General features: G+C 45.4%; 1 protein-coding gene across 1 annotated transcript in view; it reads right to left on the reverse strand.

The window, feature by feature from the left end:
* Positions 1 to 622: 622 nt before the first annotated feature.
* Positions 623 to 12,675, reverse strand: part of SORD (sorbitol dehydrogenase) — a 33,175-nt gene continuing 21,122 nt past the window's right edge. The window contains exons 5-9 of the mRNA XM_084904003.1: positions 12,052 to 12,170; positions 7,739 to 7,804; positions 6,123 to 6,298; positions 2,297 to 2,418; positions 623 to 1,653 (exon numbers count right to left, since the gene is read on the reverse strand). Coding sequence (XP_084760129.1) covers positions 1,488 to 1,653; positions 2,297 to 2,418; positions 6,123 to 6,298; positions 7,739 to 7,804; positions 12,052 to 12,170 — 649 coding nt within the window. The 3' untranslated portion in view covers positions 623 to 1,487. The remainder of the gene's footprint in view (positions 1,654 to 2,296; positions 2,419 to 6,122; positions 6,299 to 7,738; positions 7,805 to 12,051; positions 12,171 to 12,675) is intronic.

The following is a 12,675-nucleotide window of genomic DNA, read 5'->3' on the forward strand; positions in this document are numbered from 1 at the left end:
TTTTGATAGAAGGCAGTGGGCAAGTCTGGCCCTGGAGCTAAACAGGACTCAAAGCAGGCATAGTGGGAGATGTGACTACTGAGTGTGTGCTTGTATTATGTGTAGGCGGAAGTCTCAGATTCTACCCTCCTCCAGAGATGACATAGAAAAGTAGTGTGTGCCCGTCAGTGAGGCTCAGTGGTTGAGCACTGACCCATGCACCAAGGGGTCAGAGCACAGGCCCAGTTTATGGGCTCAGTCCCCAGAAGGGGCCATGTAGGAGGCAGCCCATCATTGTTTCTCCCTCGTCGCCGTTTCTCTCTCCCTCCCTCTCCCTTTGTCTCTATCTAAAATAAATAAAAACATACATATTTTTTAAAAGCTCTAAAAAAAGAAAGAAAGAAAAAAAAAAAGGTAGTGCGTGACCTGAGCAAATTATTTGATTTCTCCATTTCCTTAGCTGTAAAAGAATCATGTATTTGGCTTACTGTAAGAGAGCATTAATGTTAATTTTTAACATTCAATGAAATTATATTTGATGCACAAAATATGTGGCTTTCAAAATCTTGGAACTTCCCCTTTGTCAAAGGATAAACCCACGCCCTTTCTTCCTTGAACAGAGGCAGAAATTATGACAGTAGCCTGGCACTACAAGCAGTATTTATTACCCAAAGCAGTCTGAGGAAACAGCTTTACATGTCGTGAGAAAATCAGAACCTCTTCGAAGTCACCCTCCACCCCCATCTGGAGTGAGGGCTTAATGGCTTCAGTCCAAGTTAACTCACAGCTACTATAGCCTCATTCCTGACTAATAATCTTAAAGTCACGAATGGGCATAATGGGATTGACTCTTACACAGTAAACTTAAAATAAGGTCACAATTTTAGAGAGATTATTCAGACAGAAAGACATCAAGAGTCTTAACTGGCTATGAGAAGGGGACGGTTTTGTTCATAGTTAATAGAATTACATGGAATTGTAAAATAATCCTGTGTGAGTTTGAGCCTGGAAGGGGATGCTATTCCTGTAGTGCATCAAAGGCATGATTTAAGGTCTCCCATGAGGACCCCCTGTTGCCTGTGACAACAAAGCCAGCAATGGCTGGGAGTGGGGGGTTAGGAAGGTGGCTATTCACCTTGCAAACACAATTCTCAGGGTTGAAAAAAAGGCAGACTTCAGTGTTGAGAAGTTCCCTGACTGTTTCTACATTTGAGGAATACAAGTTGGTTTGATCTCATGTGGGGTTTGGGGTTCATTTGTTTGATTGGTTTTATAATTACCCTTGACTCAGCAAAAACAGATCATTCTGACTACAAGTTCCTCCAAACTATCCCTGCTTGTGTTTTTAAGGCATAACACTCGTTCTGTGTAAGGCTCTCTGCTTGTAATGAATTATTTTAATCACCCTTACTACTTAAGAGAAACTTCTGCCTTCAAGCCCACCCTTGCCTAGCCATTTAGCCCTGAGATGCTAAGAGGGTGAGAATGAGGGCAGAGCCCAAATAACATCAGGGATTCTGATCGTTGGGGTCGCATTTGATCATGACTTTCAATCCCAAACCCTTTTTGGATGTTTCAAAGGCCTCCAGCGCCTTCTCCAGAGGAAACCTATGGGTCACTAAAGACTTTACATTCACAGCCTTGGATGCAAGCATTGAAATCGCCATCGGCCATCTGTGAAAAAATCACAAACATTGCATTCAGCCTTCAGGAGCAAAGAGCCAGGCCCCCAAATGTACCAAGCACATCAATTTGGCCATAATCACTGACAGCACCATGGTTCTGCCAGGTCAATTCTACAGACAAAAAATGGAGGGAATGATCTTAGAACTTAGAATTTGGGAGTTCAGAGGCTGTTTCCAAATGTCCACTGACCCCTCTGCAGTGTCCACCATGAAGCCTAGAATTCTTTTGGCATGAAGGCCTGAGGCATATGGAGGCCGCTGTGAAAAGGCAGGTAAGCCGTAGGGAGGCAGACAGGCCAGGGTAATCCAATCACACCCCTGAGCAGCTCACCTTGAGAGAGCTTATTGGCACTCTGGTGAGGGAATGGTTAGACTCTAAAGGCATGAGTAAGGGACACTGTGGGGATTATGGTCCTAGACAGAGCTCCCCAAGGGAGAGAGAGTGAAGCCACAGAATGTGGGCTGAGACACATTAAGACCCTCTCACTTCCCAGAGCGGGCCCTGGGGCTCTGGAGTAGGAGGCAAGGGACTTGAAGAGCTCTTCATGAATAAATAGGCAGAGACTCAGTCCCAGAGGCCTGCCCTGGTCTTGTTGGCCACTCACCACCCCACTCACCCACAGCATACTCACGTGTTGCAGTATCGAAACACGCCCTTGATATCCACTTCTCGGATGGCTGCCTGCACGAGGGGCACATTGATCATCTCAGCACCCAGTCCCACAAGCATCAGGGTCCCACCAGAACAAGTGGCCTGAAGAGGAAGAACAAGAGAACCTGAAAGATAAGAAAATACAGACTTCCTGCTCATACCCTGTTTCCCCGAAAATAAGACAGTGTCTTATATTAATTTTTGCTCCCAAAGATGCTCTAGGTCTTATTTTCAGGGGATGTCTTATTTTTCCACGAAGAAGAATACGGTACACATTTATTGTTAAATGAAAATAAAGGAAATTTATAACCTGTATACAGTATGGTAGTACGGTAGTTGTCAACACAAACCAGACAAACTGTGAATCCTACAGTATCAAGATTTACTCATTTATTCAATGACAATCACATCATCATCTTCTGAAACATCATCATAACAATCCAATTCCTGAATTTCCTGGTGAATTTCTTGTGACTCCATTTCTTTCAGAATCAGTGGACCAAATCTCTCATGTTTAGCAATAGCATTCTGAGACATAGCCTAAGGGGGGCCTTATTTTTGGGAGGGTGCCTTATATTTCACTCAGAAGGAAACCTGTAAGTAGGTCTTATTTTCGGGGAAACACGGTAGCAGTGTTACAGATATCTTCTGATTACATCAGGCGAGTATCCAGAAATTCCAGGAATGATTCTCTTTATACTGCTGAACTCTTCAACATGGCGACCAAACTCAACAGAGCAGCCAAGTAAACATTATCTTCCTTAAAGATCCTAAAATAATACACTCCACCACGGGAGGACAAGCAAATTGGGAGCATCTTTCGCTGCCCACAACATCCAGTGACATAGCCAAGGTCCTCCAGACCCCAGTGAGAATCTCCCCTACAAACATTGATCTTCAGCAATCCTGGCATGTCTTTCAACGCTTTACTAACTCATACCAGATGTTGGCTCCAGCTACTTCCTCATTTCAGCACCTGCTCCTCCTCCAGTGGAAACACCCATAGGACAGGACTTTTGTCAAACCTCTAAGGAACCACCCTCTTGTGGGGAAAACTATTGGTAAGCACTATACAAACGAAGTTTGTGGTTTAAAAACTACCTCATACATGCAAGCTGGTATCCTATCTAATAAAAGAGTAATATGCAGATTGACCACCATTCCAACACACAATATGGCTGCTCCCATGTTGTCAAAGATCCTGCCCCTATGTGGACACAAGATGGCCACCACAATATGGCCAGCAGGGGAGGGCAGTTGGGAGGGAACAGGTCTGCAAGGGAGGGCAATTGTTGGTGATCAGGCAAGTAGGGGAGGGCAGTTGGGAGGCACCAGGCCTGCAAGGGAGGGCAATAGAAGGCAATCAACCCTGCAGGGGAGGGCAGTTAGGGGTTAGGGCAGTTAGGCAGTTTGGCAGAGGAGGGAAGTTGGGGGCAAACAGGCTGGCAGGTGTGCAGTTAGACCTATCAATCAGGCTGGCATGGGAGTGGTTCGGGGGTGATCAGGCTGGCAGGCAGAAGCAGTTAGGGGCAATCAGGAAGGCAGGCAGGCGAGCAGTTGGGAGCCAGCAATCCTGGATTGTGAGAGGGATGTCTGACTGCCGGGCAGTCAGACATCCCTCAAGGAGTCCCAGATTGGAGAGAGTGCAGGCTGGCCTGAGGGACAACTCTTTCTCCCCCACCCCCACCCTAGTGCACAAATTTTGTGCACCAGGCCTCTAGTTTATAAATATCTCTATTCTAGAAATATTCATCCTGATAGTATTGGCCATAATGGATTTTGTCGTCCTTGAACATCTATCTGCCTCATCAGTTCCTGCCAGAGAGTGCAGTTTCTCTTGACAATCTCCACACAGCTCCTGTGTTGTGCCTGCTCCAGAGAAGCAGAAAAATGCTGCTGTACCCACTGGAAAAGTAGGGCCGAGAGGTCAAAGATGTGAGTGAGCCACGGAAAACTGAGAAATGTTCTAGGAAAACTGCTTCCCCCACTGGTGTTTCCTCTCCACCTGGTGAGGAGGGAGAACACCTTCACGCTGGCCACCCCAAACAGCCACCAGGAAGCCCAGACGAATGCTTGGGCTACCTGGTCTCTGTTCCCTGGGTGCGACCTCTGCATGGAGGAGATGACATCAATTCTACCCTAAGCATTTGCCACTTCTCCTCACGAACATGACCTAGTCATGACAGGCAGGAAAAGAACTCTCAGGTATGCCCATACAAGGTGCCTCTCCTAAGCTGCCTGCTGATGGGGCAGCCTGTAGCATTCTACAGCTCCCGTCATGCATGATAGCTCCACCTCCACTCAGGAGAGGCACAGGCCTCAGGCCTGGTGAGGCTCTTGGGTCACATTTACCTCCACGCTCACCTCAGGTAGGCTGGTAACTGGGCCCCCACTGTTAACAGCTGGAGATGCCAGCTGTTTCCATATGCTCCTCAGGCAGGAGAAAAGAGGAAGGAAAGCCTCGAGTTGAGAAGCCATGTCTTTTACTGCCTCTCTGTGCATTGGGAGATTGGAGGGGGGTGTGGATGGGAGTACAGTGTGCCTGATCTGCCAGCAACTTGAAGACAACAGACTTACCTCACTCATTGTCACAGACCTTGAAGTGCCCAAGCCATGTCATGAACTGACTGATCATACCCATCACCTCTCTGAGTTTTAGTTTCTCTTGGTCCCAGGGTGAGGGTGCCATCTGTTCCTTCCTCCTGTCACCATTAAATTTATCCCTGATGCTATGGGCATCTTGGTAGGGGAGGGCTTGGCAGCTCTGCCAGGTACCGGGCCGAAGGGCCATGCCACACTCACCTCAGGGGTCAGCTTTCCCTGGGGTGTTTGCGGGATCCAAAGTGCCCTTGTGTGTGACCCAGCTGTGACTCAGAAGGAAGGAGGAAGCCAGCTGCTGCGGGGAAGCAGTCTGGAAGGCGGGGCAGCAGTCCCAGTGGTGGCAGGTCCAGCCAGCGCTTTCCCCAGCCCCAGCCCCACCCCTCCTACCGTAGCATGATTGCCCTTTTTCTTTCCCTCCCCCTCCTGAGCCGTGCACAGAGCAAGGAAAGCACAGGCATTGGGGAAGTGTGCTCAAGGCAAGCACACAATGGACCTCTCATTGTAAAAACGGAGACCCATTTCACGGCGTCTGTGCAGATGGGGCTATCACGTTTATAAAACACCTAGCAGAGGACCGGGCACACGGTGAGGCTTGGAGCCTGGGACATATTCTTTCTCTCCTCTCTTCCTCATACTTTGACTGTCAATGCCACTTCCCCTCTCCACCTCCCTGCCAACTTCTCATAAATCACAGGTGAGCCCATGAGGGACCTATCAGGTACTGACAGCTTATCCCCTCCTAATTCTGGGAGAGGACAGTAGTAGCCAACCCTGGCCCTGAAAACTTACCTTTGTGGTTAACTGAACTACTGGCTGTCACTCTCTAGAACTGACTTAAAGACCACAGTTTTTCTCAATAAAACAGGAGAAGGGTTTCCCAGACTTAAGACATGCTTCCCCATTCCTCCTATGGATCCTTTATCAAGAGCTCAACTTTTATGATCACAGATATGGTCGGGACAGAAAACCCATCCTAAACATGTGGGTCACTTACCTTTCAAGGACCGTATATATTTGTTACCTTGTTTAACCCTCACAAATGTCGGATAAGAATGTTAGGCAAGTGCTGTTATCTCCTCAAGAGAGATCACTTGATTTTGATGGGGGACCACACAGCACATCAGTGGAGAAGCTTGATCCTAAGACCCCTGACTTCTTGGTTCACTGCCCCCGTGGGTTCCCAGCCCTGCCCACACCCCACTCACGTAGATGCCGGCCTGGATGGCGGACTCCGCCCCCGTGCACTCGATGGTGATGTCCGGCTTGCGCCCCAGCAGACCCTCCACTTTGTTGGCGATTTCCTGCGGGCTCTCCTTGGAGATCTGGAGGACGAAGTCAGCCCCAGCTTCCTTGGCTTTAGACAACCGAGAGGCAGACAGATCTAAAGTTGAAAAAAAGTTTCCTTCAAACTGAGAAACTGGATGGCGGATTAGGGAGAAAATAAAAACAGAGGGGCAGCCCTGGCTCAGTTGGTTGAGTGCAGTCCCGTGCCCTAGGCTCCATCCCAGTAGGGGGCGTGCAGGAGGCAGTCGATAGATGTTTCTCTCCCTCTTTCTCTAAAAGCAATAAACACACACACACACACACACACACACACACACACACACACACACACATATATATATATATATATATATATATATATATATATATATATATATATATATATATATATTAAATGGAGGTGCAGGTAATAATTCCAATGAAGCTCTGGTATAGTGGATGGTGTTGCTGAGCCCAACATACATACTGTATAAACCTTCACACACTCCCATACAAACACATATCTACTTACACGCGTACACACTGCCTTCAAACACACACACACTTTCACAGATACCTTCAATACACTCTGATAGCTTTTCCTCACACCCCTCTGCATTCCCACTACACTACTCATCCACACATCTGCACACCACACAACTCTACACTAATCCACACATACTCAGTAATAACATCTTCTCACACATATGCATACTCTCAGATACCTTACACACACACAAATATTCTCCTTAACAGATGCCTTCTCCACATACACACCCTTTGATACCCCATGTGCTTCCAAACATACCCACACATGCTGTTGGATACCCTCACCTCACACACATACCCTCATATCTCTCACTCATAGCACACACCTCACACACAAACATCCTTATAAATATACTAGAGGCCCGATGCATGAAGATTTGTGCAAGAATGGGCCTTTCTTTCCGTAGCTGCTGGCACCGCCTTTCCACTCCAGCCCCACCTTCCCTTGCTGCCCAGAGGTGCTGAATGGCTGGGGGCAGTGTAGAAGGCCTGCATCGTCATCATGGCCCCTCCCCTGGCCACCTGCATATGCAAATTAACCCACCATATTTGTTGAGTTAATTTGCATACTCACTCCTGACTGGCTGGTGGGCATCTCAAATGTATGGTCAATTTGCATCTTGATCTTTTATTAGTGTAGAGTATACTTCCCTCTAACCTCACATCACATACATACATACATACAAACAAACACACCCTCTGTTTCCTGGGCTTAGGCAAATGAACCAAGGGCTGAGCCTCATTTTAGGACTAAGTAGGCAGTATGGGCATCTCAGGTCCATACATAAAGAGCCAGGTCTCCTTCTCCCAGCAGCTTTAAAGAAGAGTGTCCTCCTGAGCTCTGACTTGGTCACCCACTGAGTTGCTTCCCAAGCTTGGAACCCAGAGAAAAGGGGAGAAACCCCTTTAGAAACCCAGTACCCCCTGAAGGTAACAGGTCTTGCTTCTGCCTCAATCTATAGGCCCAACTGTTTGCCCCTCAAGAATATTTTTAAAAAGAAAACCTTACCAGTCACCACCACTTGAGCTGCACCCATTGCCTTGGCCACCAGCAAATTGACCAATCCAATTGGCCCTAAATAAAGCAGGAAATGGAAGATGTTTACGAAATATGAAGCATCAGTTCTTCCCCCTGTATAGGCCACAAACAACAGCCATATCTTTTGTATACCCCTAGCATCTATCCTAGTGCCTGACACATAGTGAGATCTTAACAGCAGTTTACTAAATACATGAGTAAACAAGTACATGAGGGATTGCTTGCTCATAGGGCTGGATTCTGCTTGGTACTCTGCTAAACAGAGTTATAAACTTTCCACTTACTCTTTTGTACTGTGTGGAGATAATGTCAAAGAATCAGAGGGTTCAAGGAAGCATATATTTTCTTAGAGGTTATCTCAGATACATTTTCCTGTTCTCTCTTTGATCCCTACCATCTTAGAACCCACCACACCTTCCCAAGGAGAGACATATTGTTTTGTGTGCCCTCCGAGGACCAACCTGGAGTATCCTTAAGTGAGTGGCTCCCTGAGTGGAGGCAGCTGTTCAGGCAGCCTCAGGATGTGCAGGTGACTAAGAATCAGCCTGGAGACCTGCTTCCCCACAATATCTACCTGCTAGATGGCATGATAGTTTTAATACAAAATCCCACAAATATAAGGCTTTTCAGAAAATCTTTGGGGATTTTTTTTGGACACTCCCCTGGAAAATAATTTTGTGAGTTCCCCTAGAAAGCAAAACACTGGGAAGTACCTGAAATGACCAACAAAGGGATTAATTAGTTAAATAAACTACTGTGGGGTACCACACAGTTAATTAAAAAATTAAGTCATAACTCTTTTATATCTGACATTAAAAAATGGTAATAGTATATATTTTTTAAAAGAGTAGGTAAAAAAAAAAAAGCATATTTAACATGATCTCATTGAAAAGAAAAGAAAAGAAAAGAAAAGAAAAGAAAAGAAAAGAAAAGAAAAGAAGAGAAGAGAAAAGAAAGGCTCTACACCAAAATGTTAATAGTGATTCTCTTGGGCTGATGGGTCTATTGGTAAATTTCTGTGAATGCCATGTGGTGTGTATGACTTGTCTTTTTTTCCTTTAATTCTCTCCTGAGGACATGTTTAGAGAGAGAGGGTGAGAGAGAAAAAGAAATGATTGGTTGCCTTCCATATATGCCCCAACCAGGGATGGAACCAGGTATGTGCCCTGACTGAGAATTAAACTGGCAACTTTTGGTGTACAGGATAAGGTTCCAACTCAACTGGAGCCACTCCAGCGGGACAGACTTCTTTTCTGCCTATGACAAAGAGGTACCGTGTTTTAAAAATCTGTCACCTGAATCCGACCGCCTGCTCGCATACCGAGGCAAGTCTGCTCTATACCCATCACTCTGCTTAGGAAGCCCTGTGGTCACTGATTTGGTCTGCCAGAGAAAAATCAGTTCCCAGCTGGTGTGGCTCAGTGGTTGAGCGTCGACATATGAAGCAGGTCATGGTTAGATTCCTGGTTGGGGCACATGTCTGGGTTTCAGGCTTGGTCCCAGTGTGGGGTGTGCAGGAGGCAGCTGATGAATGCTTCTCTCTCAACATTGATGCTTCTATCTCTTTCTCCCTCTCCCTTTCTCTCTGAAATGAATATATTTTAAAAAAGAAAAGAAAAACCATTCACAAAATTGTATGAGGATTAAAACTCCTAGAAGGAAATATAAGTAGTAAGATCCTTGACATCAGTCTTGGTAAAGATTTTTTTTTTTGATTTGATGCCAAAAGCAAAGGCAATAAAAGCAAAAATAAATAGGTAGGACTATATCAAACTAAAAAGCTTCTACAAGCAAAAGAAACCATCAATAATGAAAAAGGCAATCTACCAAATAGAAAATATTTGCAAACGGCATATGTGTTAAGGGGTTAATATCCAAAAGATATCAAGAACTCATACAACTCAATAACATAAATAAATAAATAATTCCATTATTTCCTGGTCAAGGGCACATACCTGGGTTGTAGGTTCAATCTCTGGCCTGGGAATGTATGGGAGGCAACCAATCAATGTGACTCTCTCACATCAGTCTATCTGTCTCTGCCCCCCCCCCCCGCGCCCCCCCCCCCCCCCGCTACTTCCCTTTCCATCTCCCTAAAAAATCAACAGAAAAAAATTTCCTCAAGTGAGGATTAACAATAACCACAAAAAGTGGGCAGAAGATCTGAATAAACATTTCTTCAAAGAAGACATACAAATGGCCAACAGGTACATGGAAGAAGGTGTTTAACATCACTAATTATTAGGGAAATGCAAATAAAATAAGATATAAAATAAAATAAACAATAAGCTATCACCTCAGACCTGTTACAAAGGCTGCCATTATAAAAAATAAGAAATGACAGTGTTGGGAAGATGTGGAGAAAAGGGAATCCTGGTACACTGTTGGTGGTGTTGTAAATTGGTGCAGCCACTGTGGAAAACAGTATGGAAGTTCCTTAAAAAAATTAAAAACACAACTAATTAAGTGATCCAGCGATTCCACTTCTGAGTGTTTATCTGAAGAGAAAAGAAAAACACTAACTCAAAAGATGTGTGTGCCACCATGTTCACTGCAGCATTGTTTACAATAGCCAAGACATCGAAACGACTTAAGGGTCCATTGATGGATGAACGGATAAAGCCGATGTGGTATATATACAATGAAATATTACTCAGCCATAAAAAGAAGGAAATCTTGCTATTTGTGACAACATGGATGGCCTTTGAGGGCATTATGCTAAGTAAAATAAGTCAGACAGATAAAAACAAATACCATATGGAGAAAGATAAATACCATATGATTTCGCCTTTATGTGGACTCTAATACAAACAAAAAATCCCAAGCTAAAAGATACAGAGAACAGACTGGTTGCTAGAGGAAGGGGGTGGGAGGGCCAGTGAGATGGGTAAAGGGGGTGAAAAGGTACAAACTTCCAATTATAAATCAGTCATGTGTTTGTAATGTGTAGCATGGTGACTATAGTTAATGAGACTGTATTGCATATTTGAAAGTTGCTAAGAGAATCAATCTTAAAAGTTCTCATCCCAAGTAAAGGAAACTTGGTAACCATCTAGTGACAGATGTTAACTAGACTTATTGTGCTCATCATTTTGCAATACTGTTGACCCTTGAACAACAAAGGTTTGAACCACGAAGGTCCAACTTATATGTGGATGTTTTTTTCAATAAACACCTACAGTACTATAAATGTGTTTTCTCTACCTTATGATTTTTGTTACATTTGCTTTTCTCTAGCTTACTTTATTGTAATACATATAGCATGCGAAATATGCTTTAATAGACTGTTTACGTTATCGGTGAAGCTTCCAGTCAACCGTAAGCTATTAGTAAAGTTCTTGAGAGTCAAAACTTATATATGGATTTTCAACCATATAGGAGTGGGTGTCCCTAACCCCAGTGTCATTCACAAGTCATCTGAATATGCAAGTATCAAATAATTAGGTTGTACACCTAAACTAATGTTATATGTCAATTATACACCCTCGCTCCCAAAGTGTATGAGCAACACCAGGTCATACCCACCGGGAGTGAGCACGCTGTCTGAGTCACGGCAGTGAGAAGCCTAGAATGGTTCTGCCTGAGGCTGCTGGGGTTTGTTTGGGTGGAGGAGAGAAGGCAGCTTCCCAGTGCAAGCAGAGTGCTGGCTCATGGCGGGGCTGGGCTCTGCTCCTTTCCCTGTGGGTGAGCATGCCCACCTCACTCCTAAATGAACCGGAGGCCGCTTCTCTGGTATGATTTGGAAGTTCCAAAGTTGTTCTTCCCTTTACTATCAAAAAATATTTCCCCCAGTCTTAGCCGGTTTGGCTCAGTGAATAGTGTCGGCCTGCGGACTGAAGGGTCTCAGGTTCAGTAACCGGTCAAGGGCACGTACCTAGGTTGCAGGCTCGGTCCCTGGGCCTGGTTAGGGTGCATGCAGGAGGCAACCGATCAACATGACTCTCATCATTGATGTTTCTCTCTCTCTCCCTCTCCTTCCTCTCTGAAATCAATAAAACTATTTCCCTAGTTTCCTGTCAAGGTTTGAAATGTAATTCCAGGTTGCATTCTTTAAACAAATAAAAGGGTCCTGTTGCCTAGGAAATAACATCATTTCTGCAGATATTCGCGTATTTAGCAAAGTGCTAGCCACCGAGGGGATGGGACATTGTAATCCTTTCCTACCCAGAAAGATCCCAGGACCAAATTCAAATTTCACCCTTTGGAGGGGGAATGAGATGGGCAGCGGTGCCCCCACGTTCTCCCTTAATGAACCCATAACTCGGGCATCGTCTGTTCCTTACCGGCTCCGCACACAAAGACCTTGTTCCCCAGGGTGACTCCAGCTCGTCGGCAGGTATGGATCCCCACAGACAGCGGCTCGATCAGGGCCCCTTCCTCAAAGGTGACGTTGTCGGGAAGCCTGGGGAGTCAGTCGTTCAACACACTCAGTTAGTCCCTCTGGGCTGACAATCATTCATTGAGCATTTATTTATGTGCCGGGAAACGTTCTAAGCAATTTATATAAATTCACTCGTGTACGTCCTCAGATTACACATAGCAGGTAGTATTATTCCTTATTTTACAGACAAAGAAACTGAGGCTTGGAGGATTAAATAACTTGCTCTAAACGTTCAAAACTAGTGAGAGGCTCAAAGGATTTGAAATTGAAATCAGATAATAAGCTACAGCCCAGCATCTCTTTTTTCCCCCCTCAAGCAATCCCGACTATAGGCAGATTTGAAAAACAGTGACTTAGAAGCTGGCGTCACTGCTCATTGTCTCCCCATCACACGTCCCAGAAGAGCCCCATCGGAATCGGGTGGCGGGTGGCGGCAGCTGTCCCGGGCCTGGGTAGGGCGGGGAAAGCGCCTGTCTGCACGCAGCTGGTTAAATGCTGCGTCACCTTCCCTCACCCTGGGGTTCTC

This window comes from Pipistrellus hanaki (genome assembly GCF_964339955.1).
Source record: "Pipistrellus hanaki genome assembly, chromosome: 1".
Taxonomy (NCBI): domain Eukaryota; kingdom Metazoa; phylum Chordata; class Mammalia; order Chiroptera; family Vespertilionidae; genus Pipistrellus; species Pipistrellus hanaki.